The sequence below is a fragment of the Acinonyx jubatus genome, chromosome B1 (genome assembly GCF_027475565.1).
Source record: "Acinonyx jubatus isolate Ajub_Pintada_27869175 chromosome B1, VMU_Ajub_asm_v1.0, whole genome shotgun sequence".
Classification (NCBI taxonomy): Eukaryota; Metazoa; Chordata; class Mammalia; order Carnivora; family Felidae; genus Acinonyx; species Acinonyx jubatus.
This window is the reverse complement of record NC_069382.1, coordinates 170150993-170169445: the sequence shown is the minus strand read 5'-3', so window position 1 is coordinate 170169445 and position 18453 is coordinate 170150993. Positions and strand designations below refer to the sequence as shown.

Here is an 18453-nt window from a genome sequence, read left to right as displayed (position 1 = left end):
GTGCATGAGGACATACGGCGGAAAGGCAAACAGACGATGCGTACAGAAGGGTGAAATGGGCCAGGCCGGGGGTTGCAGTCCAGAAAGCCAGCTCTTGCTAGGTCCAGTGTCGTCCCTGCCCAGACTGCCACAAGGCACGCACTGCTGACCTGCTGTGTCCCGATTCCCTCATCTGTACGACATAGACGGAATCCCTAACTGCTTAGCACAGCCCCTTTACCAATCAAATGGGACGAAGTAACCACATGGTGTACTTCTTTAGAGCCATAAATGGGTGGTAATGCTATTAATACTAAGGAATTGTTGGGGGGGGGGTGGTATTTAAAAATTTTTTTGAGCTGTTGGAAAGGCAAATACATATTTTTCCCCAAAGTGTGTACCTTATGGTGTTCCTGGGCTGTCCTTATAATAAGCTTTCCATCCTGACCTAAGCCTCTTATTTTTCTCCATAGAAAGTTGCCGCTTTGCAGACACAGGCTTGGCAGTGATATGAGAAAGGCCAGCGTTTGAGAGCTTAATAAATCAACCCTTGTCCAAAATGCATTCCTCCCAGCAGGGATTTACCCCAGGAGACCCCGGTGGCTATTTACTGTAGAGGAACAAAGAAAAATGCTTTAGGGAAACCAGTCCTAACTACCAGGCACATTCTGAAATTTGGCTGCTTTTTCTCCCCCTAAGACTGAGATGTCCTAACCAAAAATGTGCTTGCATACAGTGTCTCCAGGGTGTCTCAGCTGTAACCTGACGGGAGGCTCCAGGGGATAAAGAGCCTTATCTGGCCTGTAATGGTCTGCAGCTGAAGTGGTGATTTTAAGTGGCTTCCAAACAAACAGTATGTCTCTGAAATAGAACCTGCTGGAATGTTTCTGACAAAGCTCAGATTTGCATTTGAAGCATTCGGCTCCTTTAAGATAGGCAGTACGGAAATAAAAAGATTCAGTTTCTTGGGCTAATGCCCATGTGATCTTTTTTGTGGTGAAGGGTGCACGTAATTTCACCTTGCCTCTGTGATACTATACCCCTTTCGTTGACAAGAGGAAGCTGTGAAAAGTTGTTGAGATCTCTAAATTCCTCAAGAAAGGCATCAGGCTGTCATGCCTGACACCCTCCTTGGAATGGTCTTTCTTTGAGCAAGTGGCTCTGCACTTCTGGGGGTATCATTCCAAGACTGCAGAGGTGCCCGCCCCCCAGCATTTGGGGTCCTTGCCTTGCTGGCGTGCCAGGGGCCACCAAGGTTCAGAAGACGCTGCTGTCCAAGAGTTGGGGCAGGGATTGCGGTGTTTGGGGGTGCTTGAAGATCGTTTTCCCGTTGCCATGTGTGAGTCACGTGGGTTTACTGTCGTGCAGCCAGACTACACATACTCTAAGACTCGCACCTCCTTTCCTTTTTTTTTTTTAAACAGTTTTCGGAGTCCAAGCGTAGGTGTGGATAGGTGTTCAGTATAATAGTTTTTGACCATAAATCTTTGGGGTTTTTTGCCAGAGTATCAAAATTGACCTGTTTTCTAGCTTTGCTCTGTTCATACAGTTTCCAGACATACCAAGGTCCCATTTATTTTCTTGGTAAACATTTGATGTTATCTAGCTGCTGGAGAGCAAAGAGTTCAACCCGCTTTGTCCAGCAGCACATACAAGACGATTGCGTTAATATACAAATGGTGCCAGATGATAATGGATGCACGTTTGTTATACTAGGCCGCTATGAGTCATCGAGTGCCAGTGAACTAGGTGCTGTGGGAGGCCAGACCCATGTGCAGGAAGAGACGTGCTTCCTTCCATGAAAGTGTTTCAGTCTCACTGAGGAGACCGACATTCACGTAGAACATAAAGGGTCAGGCAGAACCGCTCACCGCTAACTGGGTGGCACACTTGGGAATGCCGTGGGCCTGAAGAACAAGGTGGACCTGTCCCAGGCCTTGACTTGGGGTGGGAATGTGAGGATCGCAGAGTACTCCTTGCAGGTGCGCACTGAGCGTGAGCACCTGCCCAGTAAGCAGACAGACTTAGGCTCTCAGTCCTTTCTCCTTTCTATTTTGACTGTTTCAGCAGCACAGCCAGAGCTAGACTTTGAATTGTGAGTTGTCTGTCTGGCACAAGTGTTGTCTTGTTCAAAAACCTGTTTCCCTTGTTTTGAAAATGAGAGAAAAAAAAAAATACATGTGCCATTTTCCCCACCCAAAATAAATGGGAGCGTGTGCGGGGCTGGGCTGAGAGCAGCAGCTTAGGGACCTCGTGACCTGAGCACGGCAGGATGTAGCTGTGAGCTGAGGGGTGGGCCGGGAAGGCCTCGGGGACGGCAGCAGGTGAAGGCCGGACTTCCTGTGGTTTTCTCAGGAAGCCCCTCAGTGCCGGAGAAGCCGGCCCTGCTGGATTGGGAAGAGGAGGGACAGTAGTTAGAAGCACCTGGGAAGTTCTGCCTCGCTGACACTGGGTGCCAGGTGCCGAGGATGCAGACTGGGTGCGAGTGAGGACACCGCTGATCTTGGTGGTGCTGACCGGTCAGTGAGACCTTGTAACAGATGCTCGGACCTTCTGAGCTCTCCGCACGTGTTCTGGGGGAAATGCCCATGTTCCTGGATGTGCTGGTGTCTGGTTCCTGTCAGGAAGACAGAGAGGGTTTTGGATTCAAGGACTGGTGCTGCTGGGGCCTTCACATGGAAACCGTTTGATCATCAGGGTGAAATCGGTCTACGTATGAGTATGTGTATCCGTACAAATAGGCCAGGCCGTGCTGCAGTAATAAAGCTCGACATCTCAGTGGCTTGGCACAGCAGGAGTCTTTTTGTCCCCGAAACTCCACCTCTTGTTCACGAAGCGTTCTTTGCCCATACCAGACCATCTTCTCTATCATCAGTGATGGGGATCAGGCTCCCTTTGCGCCGTGAAGCCACCGTCTCAGAGTCACCACAGCAGGGGAAGAAAATGCTGGAGGCTCGCAGAGTGGCCCAGGCTTCCTGCAAGGGGACCTGGGAAATGTAGTTTTCTTGTGTGCCCAGAAGAACTGATGACAAACACATAGACTTATCTCTGTCCAAATAGGCCTCTGAGGTGTCCCCAAGGCCAGACAGCAGAGCATTCGGTGGATCCCCTCATGTTATCACTGGACAGTCCACATTCTGTTCTTCTGTTCCCCAGGTGGCAAACAGTAGGATCCAGAGCTTGGAGGCCACCGTTGAGAAGCTTCTGAGCAGCGAAAGCAAGCTGAAGCAGGCCACCCTCGCCCTGGAGCTGGAGCGGGCCGCCCTGCTGCAGGTGGTGGGGGAGCTTCGGAGGCAGACAGCGGCAGAGCCGAGCGGCCCGGAGCCTGACCTCGCACGGCCCGGGCCCACCGGGGACTGACCGCACAGGAGACGGCTCCCGAGGAGACACTGTGGCCCTGCCCCAACACTGTCCAGGCCTTAACTGAGAGGGACAGAAGATGCTGGAGGGAGAGAACGAGGCACGACGCGTGCTTCTCAGGGAGGAGACTGGCTTGCCAGTCTGCAGACTGGCCTGAACTAAAACTTGCAAGTCATGGGGATGGATGTCCCGGTGTTTCTGTTGTCGTTTAGGTTGTATTTCGTCCTTCTCCAGTCCTGATTACTGTACCCGGTAGGTTTAGATGGCATGGACGTGAATAAACGCACCTTTCTGTTTCTGTGTTGTTTCCTCTTTCAGTATCACTGTGCTTGCAGAGAGCATTTAGTGCTGTGAAGTTCACGAGCCGGAAGGAAGGGCTGGAGAGGAGTCCTCTGACACAGATGTGGGCCCGTTGCTCTTCCACGGCAGGTTCGTGGGCCTGCAGCCTCCACGTCACCGGCAGGCTGTGTGGCTCGCCCTTGTCTGTCCTGGCTATGGAAGCCCCAGATAACCATTAGGACATCTTGAATTTATCACTGTCCTTGGTATTTAATGAAGTTTGCCTTTTAAAAAAATTAGTTTTCAGTTTTTGCTTCGTTCTTAAGTATCAAGTCACTATAGATAAATGTTTTATGGGCAGATCACCAGTTTTTAGGCTCAAACCAAGTGTTACTAGCGAGCGGCCTGCATTTGTAGACTCTGAGATGTTTATTTCTTTGCGGGTTTTCATCGCCATTTATAGCCGTGTATTTATTTTTGCTGTTGTATGATACAGTGCAGCTGTGTGTCCCTCTGAGTCTCCACCCTTGGGAATCGTATACCCTGCAGGAGTAGCTGGGCACGTCGGGATTTTCATGGGTGCCAGAGATTCTGGGACTTTCAAAAAAGCAATCAGCCCAAAATTGTGATGAAATACATGGCAGCTGAGAGAAGTTTTCCAGAGGTAGGAGGTGTGTTTTTTTAATTTTTTTTGTTTAATGTTTTCATTTATTTTTGAGACAGAGCATGAGCAGGGGAGGGGCAGAGAGAGAGGGAGACACAGAACCTGGACGCTTAACTGACTGAGCCACCCAGGCACCCCAGAGGTGTGTTCTGAATGTAACTCACAGTCCCTTCCCTCGGGATGATGAGGGCCCTGTGCCTTCAACAAGCAGAGACCGCTCACGGTTGGCGTGGCTTCGTCTGGTCACCGTGCGAGGCCTCTTCACAGGCGCTCTCAGAATGGGCTGTCAGGTGAGAGAGGAGCTCTGTGGGCACCTACCCCTTTGTGAGGGCAGGGTCACTCTGGTCTTTGGCATCGTAGCCCTTCTACCCCTTCTAGTCCACAGAGGCTTCTAGTGACTCTCTCAGTGGTAGGCGTCTCTTTAAGCCTGAGGTGAGAGGAAGGATTTTCATACTGGAGATCATCGTAGATCTCCCCAGACATCTCAAAGGGTGACAAACATGCTGTCCCCAGTGCCTAACAGTTGGCTGACACTGGGGACTGTCCTGTTCCCGTATCAAGGGATAGCACTTCTCCTCACAAACCAAGATGACCAGCCCAGGAGCCTCTGTCCCAAGTCATTCCACCAGATAGAACTTCGAGGAGTTAACATTTGAGGGCTTCTTTCCACATATTTTGTCGTTCAAATATTTAATAATGTTGAATTTTGGACGTCTTATTCCTCAAAAACATGGACTCTGCATTCAATAAAAAACAAGACAACAATAAATCCATGCCCACGCTTTGTCTGTTTTATTTGTAAACTTTGGATTTTTGCTTTTCAGCCTGGGCGAAAAAATGCCTGGTGAGCACCAGTGGGTCAAAGTGGGAATGATCACCTAACGGGAAGTGAAATCATTTGAGGTTTTGGTATTGGCCTCTTTTGTTTTCCAGTATTGTGAACCAAGTGCTCGTTATATTGTAGCACCTCTACACCAGCGTGAGTAGTAACAGGAACAGGAATGAGTTGCAGGTGCCAGCCAGTGCTGTTGTGAGATTGCACTGGGCAGACAGAACACAGGCCTGTGGATACAGATTGGACAGAGTCTCAGCCAGAAACATCTGCAGAGCCAATTCACGTTACCGCGTGAGGATTTGTGGAAGCAAATTCTTAAACCAAGTAAATGTCATGTTCTGTTTTTCCCCAACACCCAGCTAGATGCTCACATGTGTGTACTTGAAGGTTGTCTTTCTTTTGATGCCATTTATGTTCTCGTGGACTTGGGGTATCGTGAGCCCTCAGAAACACACGATTTATAGAGCACTCAGTCTCGGGTGGCTCTTAGGAGTTACATATGGTTAGAATAATAGTGTCCGTCGTTCGGTTTGGTTGGTGAATCAGGAAAGAAGAGTTGCCCCAAGCTCCATGGGCTACAGGATCGTTATAGGAATCCCACCAAACACTGCTGTGTGCGGAGCTGGAGAAAAGAAGGTGCAGGGGGAGGTACTTGAATCAGGGGGGGTCACCAGTTGGTCCATCTGAGAAAAGAAACACGCACTCAGGTGTCAGACTGGGCCTGGCCAAGGTGGGACGCGGGAGCTCTCTGGGGCTCTCTTCTGCCACACGAGGAATGGCTGTATCTGCAGGCAGGTGTCTACTATGGGCCTGGGGCCACTCTAGGTCAACACCCAAGGTCAACACTTGAGAAGCAGAGGTGGAGCAGAAGACTGCCAGGCACTCCTGTGTCTGTCTGTCACTTTTAACTATGATGACCTTCAGAGAAAAATGGCCCTCGCTTCACTTTTGCCTTCCAGATCTCACACATGCATGCCTTTAAGCCATGTCTGACTTAGAACCACTAGGGAAGGGGGCCCTGGAAAAGGTAGCTCGGGCTTAACGAAGTTGACCTGGTATAAACTGCCACAGTTAATTGTGGAATCCACCTGATTCGAAAGATCACATGTATGTGTGGGCATTTTACAAAGGCCATCCATCCAAGTATCTATGATTAGTGATCCATAGAGTTCAGATTCATAGGTTGATTGTGACTGTGGAAGTCACTGGTGGTGTCATCTCGGGAGACTAAAAAGTACAGCAGATCACTGCTGGCATCCGGGACGGCCACCCCCTTCATCTGCTGGCCTCTGTCAAGGGTTATCAAATGGTCCTACGGATTAAGATCCAGAAAGTCTATGTGGTATAAAATAATTTACAGGCCACATTGTCTGCCCCTGACATCGCTGTAAGGGTTTGGAATAGCTCAAAATAATCTTGGCCTGAGAAAGCCAGAGGGAAGCTTCTACTTCATACTAGAAAACCACTTTTCACCTCATAGAGGAAAAAACTACGTGAGGTGAAGAGAGGTTTTCAAAATCACCTCATTGTCAGCTGCAGGATCAGAATGGATCCCCAGTCTCCTGACTGCTTAATAGTCAACACCTTTAATTCCAGTGGTTTCTGGGAATCGTTTCTGGTGACATCAAGCAAGATCCGGAGCCACAAAGATCTGCTTCATTTTCTTTTTTTTTTTTTTTTTTTTTTAATGTTTATTTTTGAGACAGAGACACAGCATGAGCAGAGAAGGGGCAGAGAGAGAGGGAGACAGAATGTGAAGCAGGCTCCAGGCTCTGAGCTGTCAGCACAGAGCCCGACGCGGGGCTCGAACTCACGAACTGTGAGATCATGACCTGAGCCGAAGTCAGACGCTTAACCGACTGAGCCACCCAGGCGCCCCAGATCTGCTTCATTTTCACGAGGATGATCTGTATTAGTTAGGAGCCCAAATCAGGTTCTCTCCTAAGATGCAGGGTCTTCAGGGGGCCTTGATTTTTCATGAGTTAAAACCAAGGGGGTTGGGTGGGGGGAGTTCTCCAGCTCACTCCTGTCTGTGGGCTTGTAGGCTGAGGAATCCTCCTTCACCAGCGTCTAAATTAGGTAGAGTGTTTGCTCCCAATAGTCATTTCTTTTTTATCTTCAGACTTTTGAAAACCCTTGCATTGTAACATTTTTAAAACAGAGAATTGCCTTTGGTTTTATAGAAGTGAAACTTACCAGTTATGTAAAGGGTTTCACTGCCATCTTTGGAAAGGGTTAGAACAATTAGGGAATTGGAAGAGCTGTGGAACGGCCACAAGGGACTGTTCTTTGGACAATTTGAAACTGGTAACAAAAGATGAATATCCTTGGTCTCCAGACTGCATACTATCTGCCTGTATATCTCTAAACTGAGTAACCAACTATGTTGGCTGTAAACCCTTACTGGGAAAGTTTGAATTTACACCACTATATGCATATTAAAACATTTTGTATGTTAGTAAGTTTTATCATAAAATAGAAATTTTAAATGGGGTGAAACAAAATAGTTTAAAAATATTAATGATTAAGATGTTGATATTCCAGTGTTTCTAAGGAAAGCAGTGAACACCTGGTCATTTCAAATATGGCTTTAAGATTGTGATTCAGTAATGCAGTAATGTTAGCTTCCAAGTTCAGCCCACTTTGTTGGTTTTATTATTTTTTTTAATGTTTATTTTTGAGAGACAGCACACACAAGCAGGGGAAGGGCAGAGAGAGGGGGAGAGAAGATCTGAAGCAGGCTCTGCACTGAAGCAGAGAGCCCAACACGAGGCTCAAACTCACGAACCGTGAGGTCATGACCTGAGCCTAAAGTGGACGCTTCACTGACTGAGCCACCCGGGCGCCCCTGGTTGTTGGTTTTAATGCAGTGTCGAGGGTGGAAGAAAGATGGCTTCCAAATTCTAAGTGGAGGAAGGGCACTGCTGGTCGCGTTAAGTCATGATGCTCGTTAATTCACTTTTATTCACCGATTATGCAAAGGTGTTTGTTGAAATCTGGCTAGTAAATTTCCATTCCATCTTCTCTCATGGCAGACTAATGCAAACTAATTGAAACATGTTACAAATTTTATGTTTTTTAACCAAGGACTTTAAAGCACTCAAACTCTTCACTTGGAAAGTTTTGAGCAAGTTATAAAAGCATCTCCAAGACTGTTTGAGCAACGTTTACATGGTTCTTGGCCAAGAGCTGACCTAAGCCCAGCAACACTTCCAAACATCCTTTTCTGAAAGGCCCTTTCCACAGGACTTGTCTGTAGTCTTGCCTTGGTTCCCCCACTTGGAGCCCTCTGCCCTCAGTAATGGTGCAAGGGTGGAGTAGGTTCTGGTGTGCAACTCTGTAGCTAGCTGCCTGCTCTCCTGCCTGCTGCCTGCTGTAGACACATGGTCTCACTGCCCGCCCCTTTCCCACAGCCCCTCGGGATCCCAGAGGTTCTGGAGGGGAGCAGAGAGGAGCTGAATGGCGAGCATTAAAAATAGCGCCAGTGACTCACCGCACTTTATTGCTGCAGTGCCCTTTCCTCAGAACGACCAAGATAGCCTGGACAATCTGACAGGGTGAGGGGGAACAACTTTCTGACAATCTTTCGCCCAGTCGGATTCCTCTGCTTTTCCTCACCCTTCTGGCTATTTCCTTCTGCCACTGTCTTTGTCTTATTCCACATTTAGATCTATGTTGACCAATTTCTGTGTTGACCAACTTTGGGTGTCTTCTTCCCGCTCCCGTAGACATCTCTTATTCCTAAAACCCTGTGTTTCTCATTTCTTCCAACTGTTGGAGAAGCTGACTCTGATTACTGTTCAACTCTGGCTTTGGCTCTCAGCACCCTCCAGGATGACATCCCATCAAATGTCTGCCCACCTTAGGTCTTCCTGTACTTGCTACCAAGGATATGACATGATCCATTTTCCTTCCTTTGAGGTACATGGCAGCCAACTTTATTGCTAAGTTTCATATGCTCCAATCGTCTAAATGGCTTGGTTATTAGAAAGGACAAAATGAATTTTTTCACTCGGGATCCTTCTCTTTTCCCCCATATGCTTCTGTGATCATTCCCAGGATCACTTTCATCTGCTGTCTTCCCACAGTGAAGAGAATTGGACCGGCCTGCCTCTCAGGCCCCACCTCTGCAACTCTGATACCTCCTTTGCTTGCCTACCTTCACTCTTCCCAGCAAATGGTTGTGGTTTCCCCTCCTATGGTCACTCTGATTAAGGTCCTGGGACTACAAGGTAAGTGTCTGCCATCACTGAGCTTTTGTTTAGCTGGGGAGATAGGTAATTAAAATAAACAAAAATCGATTACGGGGTGGCAGCTGCCCGCAAAGAATGGTCAGAGTAGGCTCCGCTGAGGAGCTGGTATTCAAGGTGAGATCTGAAGGGTCCGAAAAGGACGGAGCTGAGGAGCAGGTGGGTGAGAGTGTTCTGGGCAGCTTGATGTTAGAAGATGGAAGAGTACTTTCCAAACGATACAGAATTCTCTCCTAACCTTGCATCTTGTACCAAGAGATCTCTTTCTTAAAATCCCAACACACTTTTTTTTTTTTCAGTTTATTTATTTTGAGAGAGAGTACAAGTGTGTACGGTTGCACCCACATGCATGCGGGAAGGGCAAAGAGAGAGGGAGGAAGAGAGAGAGAGAATCCCAAGCAGGCTTCATGCTGTCAGTGCAGAGCCTCATGCAGGGTTTGACTGAACCCACAGACCATGAGGTCATGACCTGAGGAGAAACCAAGTTGGACACTTAACCGACTCAGCCACCCAGGTGCCCCCCAACACCCTTTGAATGCCACCTCTTTTTCAGATGGCAAGGAAATACCAATATTTTTCAAGATAAAAATCCCATTACTCTGTAGTCCCATAAAGATAAATGATAAAATATTGGTCCCATCCACTGGCTGTTTCAAGTGCCCCAGGGGGATCTGCTATTCTTGACTTTGCATCGAGCTACAAGGAGGAATGAATTGGTGAAATGGCATCGCGATGGATACCTACCTGACAGAGTGACCTCTTTATTTCAGTTCGTGCTCATCTCATTGCAGATCTCACAGCCTGTGGACACGGCCATATCGGCTTCATGCCGGGATGATCAGCAAGGGGAAACTCATGGGGAGAAGACACTCCTTAGAGTTAGGTGTGATTTCATGGCATGAAAGCCCCAAAGGGAAGGTGAATCAAGAGACTGTGGAACTCTCCAAAGGTAAATCCTGACTGCCCACATCACATTCCGGGGTACTGAGGAAATGTGAGCAAAGAATTGCTCAATCGCAATGTTCTCTTGGAACGAGTGGAGGATGGTGGATAAAGTGCTGGAAACAGGAATGCAGAAATCTTTGTAGAATTCTAAAAGTAGCCATAATACCCTTTTTTTTTCTTTTTTTAAGAAGGGAGGAAGCGGATGGTGTAAATTATGGTTTGTTGAGACCTGCGAAGCTCTTGTCTGCCTGAATCATGAGATTATTCTTGCAGACCTTCCTTTAATCCTCAGTGTCTTCTTTAAAGAGCCCCAGGGCTTCTCAGGTTCGTCCCCTGAGCACTGTTTGTGTGTAATCCATTGTCAGCTGTGCGACTGAGCATCACATTGACATTTCCAGCACACTCAAAGCCAAATCGGTGACCCTTCCGTTAGCAAATGTGCAAGCATTTTGTTCTGACCCGTGACTCATTTTGACCCTTTACTCCAGTTATTTCATGCTTTCTCATATTGCTAATATCTTTGTAAGTTATTGTAAAGCGTTTGAGGAACAAGATGGAGCCTGGAAAATATAAATAGAAACAACATCTAGCGGTTAAGAGTACAGGCCCCAGAGTCAGCTGGAATCCAACCCCCCTTCCGTATCTGTAAACTAGAGACAATCATAGCTATCTTGTAGGATTATTTGAATATTTATGAAGAATACTGAGCACTGTCACTGAGACAAAGTTAAGCAATACATATGTAGCTATCATTCCCTTACGATTATATAACTAAATGGATCCAATCCTGCGAGCTTGAAATTGACCCCAGCCAAAATTCCTCATCAGATTGTAAACATATTTAAAAGATGATCTTTAAAATTAGTATGATTCCCTAAGACCATGTGATACTAGGCCAATATAATTTTATGTATTTTTTTTAATTGTGATGACTGACTATAAGAGGGAAAGCTGTAGGAAAACATACCTTGATACCAGCAAAGCTTTTAACATCTCACAATAGCTTAAATAAGTTAAAGCTTATTTAACTTATTAAAGCTTAAATAACTTAAAGTTACATGGACAGAGGACACTTCAATTAGGTTGATTCAACCCATTAAACCAGTAAGACCTCTAGATGGTTGTTCTCAGCCCTGGTTACACTTTGGAGATTTTTTTTTTTTTCTTTTTCAAGTACCGGTGCCTGTGGGTACTCCAGGTTGACAAACTCAGCCTCTCTGAGGTGGGGCATGGGCATTGTGTTTTGTTTTGTTTTTGCTTTTTAAGCTCCCCTCTGATTTTAAAGTTTAACCAAAATTGAGAACTACTGCTGTGATTATATGGCTTGAAGGGAGACTAAAAGCCAAGGGTTTAATCACCCTATCTGGATTTTGTCCTTAGCCTGCCCGGTCCACATTTGTCTCAGTGACCTACAGAAGGACCAAGGGGGCATAACCTGTCAGATGCATGGATGCCACAAAGCAAATGCAGTGAATGACATGACAGACTCTGATTGATGTTGACAAGCTGGACCCATGACCTGATTTGAGCAAAATGCACTTTTAAACATCAGGTTCTAAGTTCATGTGCAGGGCAGTGGGTCCCAGAGCGTAATCCCCAGACCAATAGCATCGGTGTCATCCGACAACTTGTTAAAAATGTAAATTCTCAGGCTCTACCCCAATCTACTAATTTAGAAACTGTAGAGGGTGGAGCTGGCAGTCTTTTTGGAAATCTTTCTGGGGAATTCTGATGCCTGCTAAAGCTTGAGAACCACTTGTGTCGGGGGAGAAAATCTCAATGGACCAAGTGGGAGACACCTGTGATTGAAACAACGCTGCGAAGAGAGTCTCTTTTTTTCTTAGTGATCTATTATCTCTTTCTTCGTGATCTTTTATTCTCACTTGCCAATTGCCATGAAGACCTCCCATACTTTGTGGCTCATGCCACTTGCTTATCTCTTTGTACCTCATTCATGATATAAACTTGTTCACTGACAATCTAAATCATTCTAGGGACAAATAGAAATGTAGAATATGATGATATATGAGTGTAGAATATGATGATATAATAGCTAAAAGAGAGCAGTCACCATATTGCCGGGCACTATTAGGAGCCCTTTAGGTGAATATTAATTCATTTAATGAGGAAAGACACCGTCAGGATTTGATCTATTGCAACCGTAGAATGATGGCCATTTTTGGTGGGTTAGAGTGGAAGGGTGGGCTCAGTTAACTTCCATTGTTTCTGCTCGGTCTCTAGCTGTGCTATGTGCCTGAGGAGGTTTTGGGTAAATATAAAGAAGATTAAGAATGAACGGATCACCAGGATTTAAAATTTAAACCCCTCTCCCTCATTCCTTCCCCATTCTCTGAAAAAGGGCAGGTGAGGGGGAGAAGAAAAATCTGTCTCAACACATTTGAGGGAATAGAAGAAGGCAAAAAAGTAGGGGGTGGGACCCTGCAAGGCAGACAATTGGCCCTGTTCCAGGGAACATGGACAGACATGCACCTGTCCAAGGCCACGTGGGAATGGGGTGGAGAGGGTGAAAACCTGTTTCCAGCAGTGGAACCCAAACACGTCCCCCCTCCTCCAGCTCCTGGAGGACTTGCAGGTTGTTCAGCCACAAGGGGTGGTACAGACCACAGACACCCAGACTACCTGTGCGGCTTTTTCTTGAGAGAGAATCGCTTAGAGCCAGCCAAGAGTTGCCTCAAAGAACTGTCATATCTCAAGGCATATTTCTTAACGTACAAGGAGCAGGCCCATTCCAGCAAGATGCCTGGAATAAATTTTTCTGTGGCTGTGGCCAGACTTTTAACTGTTTCGTAGATTTGGAGGGCTCCAGGAAGCAGCGTCCCAAAGTGCTCTGGGGCACACACCATTTTGGATTTTGCTCCTCTGGGAGATTAAAACTCGGTTAGCACGTGTTAAGGATGCTAAGTCTTCTGGAAGACGTGATATTGTGATTAATAATAAGAAATACATAGATTTTTTTCCTTCATCCAGGTTCCTGGCACAGAACTCCTCAGACCATTGGAACTTCCTGTGTTGGGAGCAATAAAGGTGTCATGTGTTATGTTAATGAGGTGACTTTTGGAAAGCACTGGAGCCAACCATGTGATTAGAGAATTGGAACTTTAGGCCCCACCCCCTGACCTCCTGGGAGGGAAGAGGCCTCCTCCTCAGGTTGGATCAGTCACCAATGGCCAATGATTTTATCAATCATACCTATGAAAAGAAGCCTCTATAAAAACCCTGAAGGACAGGGTTCAGAGAGTTTCTGGGTTGGTGGACACATGGAGATTCTGGAAGAGTGGCATGCCCAGAGAAGATCATGGGAGCTCCACGCCCCTTCCCTACACCTTTCCCATCTCTGCCACCTGGCTGATCCTGATTTATATATAGCCTTTTGTAATAAACCAGTAGTAAGCAAACTAAAACTGGTTTCCTGAGTTCTGTGAGTGGCTCTGGCAAATTAACTGACACCAAGGAGGGGGTCATGAGAACTTTGATCTACAGCCAACAGGTCAGAAGCACGGTGACAACCTGAATGTGTGATGGGCATCTGAAGGAGGATGGAGGAGAGGGGGGGATGGTCTTGTGGGATCGAGCCCTTAATCTATGGGATCTGACACTATTTCCAGGTCGATAGTTCTAAATCAAGGGAATTGTAGGACACCCAGCTGGCGTCTAAGAATTGAAACCTTGTGTCCATTTTTCCGATACGTGGTCCTTCCAAAACATTTCCCCACGTCATCGCTGTGGTAAAAGCACACAACAGAAACCTACAAAATAAAAGCAAAGTCCTCCAAAGTCCCCTCTACGCACGTGCTACAACCTAAGGGTAATCACTCTTACTATTTTATCATTTATTCTTCCAAAAATTAATATGTGTATCACAGGAAACGTGTATGTGAGTGTTTGTGGAAGCATTTTAGGTTGTAAAAACCTGAGGGAGAGGGGGGTACGTGCCTCTGTCTTCTAGTGGGTAGAGGACAGAGTCGCTACTAAATGTCCTATAGTATGAAAAACAGCCCTCACGACAAAGAATTATCGACCCAGGGTCAACACCCAGGGTCAACGCTGCTGATGTTGAGAAACTCTGCTCTAGGGTAGAGTGGTTTTGAAACCTGACTGCATTAGAATGCCCTGGAGGTTTGTTAGAACACAGATTGCTGGGCCCCACCCCCAAAGTTTCTAATTCAGTAGGTCTGGAGTGGGGCCCCACAATTTGCATTTCTATAAGTTTCCAGGGGATGCTGATGTGGCAGGTCTAGGACCACACTTGATGAACCTTGCCCCGGGGACCTTCCGTGTGGGGCCTTCCCCTTGTCCTCATGGACAAGGTGGGCTCACCATCACCTGCCCTGGGTGCCGCCAGAAGGAAGGGATAAAAGCCCACTCTGTGACTGCCCAACCAAGAAGTAGCAGAAGTAGCAGAAATCATTTCCACTCACAGCCCGTTGGCGAGAACCCCACAGAGAAGCCACACCCAGTTGCATGAGAGACTGGAAGATGTGAGTTCTAGCACACCGTTCATGAGCCCCGAGAAGACAGCCGGGGGGGGGGGGTGGGGGGCTAAAAGGAGGGAGAGAGGATGGATGTTGAGGACAGTTTGCTGGAAGGCACGACGTGATCTGCACCCCACCCCAGCTCTCTGTCATCTCCCTTCCCTCCTGTCCCCTCACTTGCTCTTCCCTAGACACACCCAGCTCTCTGCTCTGCGGCCAGCACGCTCCCCGCGTGGCATTTGTGTTCCCTGTTCCCTCTGCCTCGGAAGCTCCTCTCCCAGTCACTTGGCTTGTTCTCTCACTTGGTTCTGGTCCCAGCTCAAATGTTCCTCCTCAGAGTGGCTGGCCCCGGCCACCCCGACGGGTAACCCCCCTCCTCTGCCCCACTTGCCCCTCTGGTCTTTCTCCCCTTACCCCACTTTCCCCTGTCCATGTCGGTGCTGTCAGCAGCATGTTGCATATTTATTTGCTTCTCTCTTTGCCCCTGTCACAGGAAAGCAAGGTTTATGAGGGCAAGGCCTGTCTTCTTCACTTTTATATCCTGGAACAGCTCCTGGCACAGAAGAGGCGCTTAAATCTTTGCTGAACAAGTGAAATCTTCCGTTTTTGATAGGCACTGCCAGATGGCTCTTCAAATAGATTTTTGGGTTTAAGTTCTAAATTCGCGAGTTGGTTCAACCCTCATTAATGTGGAATATTTTCTTTGGGCTTCTTGTGTCCAATGTTTTTGCAAACATGGCCCTGAAATATTCATCACCGGTTCCTCTGCCTCACTGGGGCAGCCTCATCAACCCAGGTCCTGGAAGCTACATTTCCCAGCTGGGGTGTGAGCCAGAAGAAACAAAGTGGGCTGGCAGTAAATCTTCCTAACTAGGCAACACTATTTCTCAAAGGAACATGTGATAGTCACACCCATTTAATGTAAGAGTCCAATCAAGGGAGAGGCATTGATTCAGCTGATTTAGCCCCCATCAGAAAAATCGTCCCCTATCTAAACTATCTTGATTTACAAGATTCTTAATGGCCCAAAAGTGCTGTATCAGCTTAAGCTGATCTAAGAAAATAAACATTTCATAACTGTGATAATATAAGTGCCTCCAGACACAGAACAGCTCAGCCCCAATGGATGGTTCTTATAAATAAACCAGGCAATAGCACACTACAGAAATAACCAGAATTTCTGTGACTTCATGGGGAGCCAAATGGAAATGCCCTTGCCAAGTGAATGCTAAAGTCATCTCATAGTCAAAATATGGTCAGACCTTAGATGGGAGCCAGACATTTTACTCCAACGAGAGCCATTTCTCAAGTGGAAGCTGGTTAACTTGAGCCCTCAAAATAGAATTTTTATGCTTTGAGTTTAGGGAAAGGGGATGTACTACAAGAAAATGAGTTCATCTAAGGGGTCTGGTTAAAACCAGACAGAAACAAGACGCCAGCCGCAGGCCTGGAACCAGCTTTGACGCGGTGGCTTATGTGTTGTAGGCCGACAGCCCATGCGTCTGGATTCACCGTGCCCCGCAGCCCAGCAGGGCCCTGTGTGATTACAAGCAGGCCAGGCCCTGGTCCACGAGGCAGAGATTTTCAGCATCGCTGGTTAAAATAAAAACAGCTTCCTGTTGATCAGAAGAGGCCAGTTATCGGAAGAATCTCATTTCCTGAACATTTTAATTTTTGAGATTTTACGGTGATAAGAAAGCAAATTAATTTTCAAGGGTGTGTGCTGTGGCAATTTCTCTGGGAAATTACATTTTCTGGGACAAGGTGTCCATGTGGTCATCTTTGGATGGACATAGAAGTATCCCAGACAAAATCGGGGACACCTCCCCGCCCGCCCCCCCCCCCCCCACCTTTGCCCACTGGCTCGATTCTGGGACAACTGGTGCCTCTGTGAGGGCTGGGCTGCACTGAGGCCAGGTTGGCCAGAAGAGATCATTTGGTTCAGACTGTCCCCATAATCTTCCCTGCAGCATAGATGGTGATTTTTCTTACTCCCCAGATTCCAGATCCTCTCAGTAACTAGCTTGGCAGTCTACATGATGGGCAGTAACAGAGAGGAGTGAATGCGTCAGAAAGTGAGGCCAACCCGAGGCTTGGGAAGGCCCTGGGTGGGTGGGGACCTGTGCAAACCCATGCGTGGTCACCTCTGTGGCTTCAGGACTAGCAGGCACCAGCCACAAAGTCCCATCTTGGTCCCATTCAGAGTCTTCTAGAAGGTTCTAGCATTTTCTGCACAAGGCAAGCACAAGCACCATAATCCTGTGGTTTAATGGGGTGAGCACAGCTGATGCTGGGGCAGCTTCTCCCTCAGGGAGGGCCTTCCTCCATATTCACTGGTAGGATCAGACCTCAGTGAGCTCAGGTCCTCAGAGCACAAAAAGAAATTATTTTTCATCTAACGTGTTTGGAAACTATTCCTCGTACAGAAGCACACAGAGCCTTCAAAGGCCACAGACCTAACACTGTTTCGGACACTTTGGAAGCCAAAGAAGCTTTTCCAGATTTTGAGGCTGTGTGTAAAGGCTGTCACTCTTCCTACAGCTTGTGGTTCAAAGATTCTCCCCTTTCAATCTTTCCTCTTTCGGCTTCTTCCCTCATCAGATCCCTTTATTCCCCAACTGTGACAGCCTGGTCTCCGCCAAAAGCCTCACTCCAGCTGTGAACTTGGAGGGAGGTGCAGAAACCATGTCCTCTGAGCAGAAGTCCCGGGATCCCATTGCCCTCCAGATCTCTGGGGGGCCAGTGGCTTTTACGTTTTGTTCACAGTGTCCATGACCCATCCCCACCCTGACACTAATACCCACACTGTCAGGGGCTCCAGGAGAAGACAGAAGAGAAGCATGACGCTTGGAGCCTTGACGTCCTGTCTCTGACGCCATCTCTGACTGCCGGCTCTCTTGCCAGCTTCCCCACACTGGCATTAACACCCTGCTCTTCTCCAGACACCATCGAAGACCTGAGCTGGAGACCACGCCAAACAATTCCACGGCAAATCCAGCCGGCGCTCTGGGACTGTGCTGTGCGATCCAGGCTCCACTGGCCACGTGTGCAGACTGAGCACTTGAAACGTAGCTACTGTGCATGGAGATAAGTATAAAATACACAGCGGACTTTGGGCACTCAGCATAAAAAGAGAATGTAAAATGTCTCATAATGTTTATATTGATCACATTTTGAAATGATGCTATTTTTATATATGGGGTTAAATAAAATATATTAAAATGAGCTTCATCATTTGTTGCTTTTTACTTTTTTTTAAAGCTTTAAAAAAAAAATGTTTATTTAGACAGAGAGAGGGAGAGAAAGAGCATGCTCAAGTAGGGGAGGGACAGAGAGGGAGAGAGAGAATCCCAAGCAGGCTCCATGCTGTCACTACACAGCCTGATGTGGGGTTTGATCTCACGAACAGTGAGATCATGACCTGAGCCGAAATGAAGAGTCAGATGCTTAACCGACTGACCCACCCAGGCACCTCTCTTCTTTTTCTTTTTCTTTTTTTCTTTCTTTCTTTCTTTCTTTCTTTCTTTTTCTCTTTCTTTCTTTCTTTCTCTTTCTATCATCTTTTTTCTCTTCCTTTTTTCTTTTCTTTCTATCATCTTTCTGTCTCTATGGTCTTTCTCTCTTTCTTTTTTTCTCTTTCTTTTTTCT

General features: G+C 47.1%; 1 protein-coding gene and 1 long non-coding RNA gene across 9 annotated transcripts in view; both read left to right on the top strand.

Annotated features, from left to right (window-relative positions):
- TBC1D1 (TBC1 domain family member 1) overlaps window positions 1-3637 on the top strand; it is a 224409-nt gene extending 220772 nt beyond the window's left edge. For all 7 annotated transcript variants that reach the window (XM_053217464.1, XM_053217463.1, XM_027054259.2 and 4 more), the window contains one exon: window positions 3136-3637. In XM_053217464.1, the coding sequence (XP_053073439.1) occupies window positions 3136-3339 (204 nt within the window). In that variant the 3' untranslated portion in view covers window positions 3340-3637. The remainder of the gene's footprint in view (window positions 1-3135) is intronic.
- A 4005-nt stretch (window positions 3638-7642) lies between these two features.
- LOC113597668 (uncharacterized) lies at window positions 7643-18036 on the top strand. Of its 2 annotated transcripts, none has more exons than XR_008296362.1 (3): window positions 7643-8674; window positions 10159-10316; window positions 16291-18036. It is a non-coding gene; the product is annotated as an uncharacterized LOC113597668 (long non-coding RNA). The 2 variants fall into 2 exon arrangements; XR_008296363.1 differs by lacking the exon at window positions 7643-8674 and adding an exon at window positions 8966-9349.
- The last annotated feature ends 417 nt before the right edge of the window (window positions 18037-18453 follow it).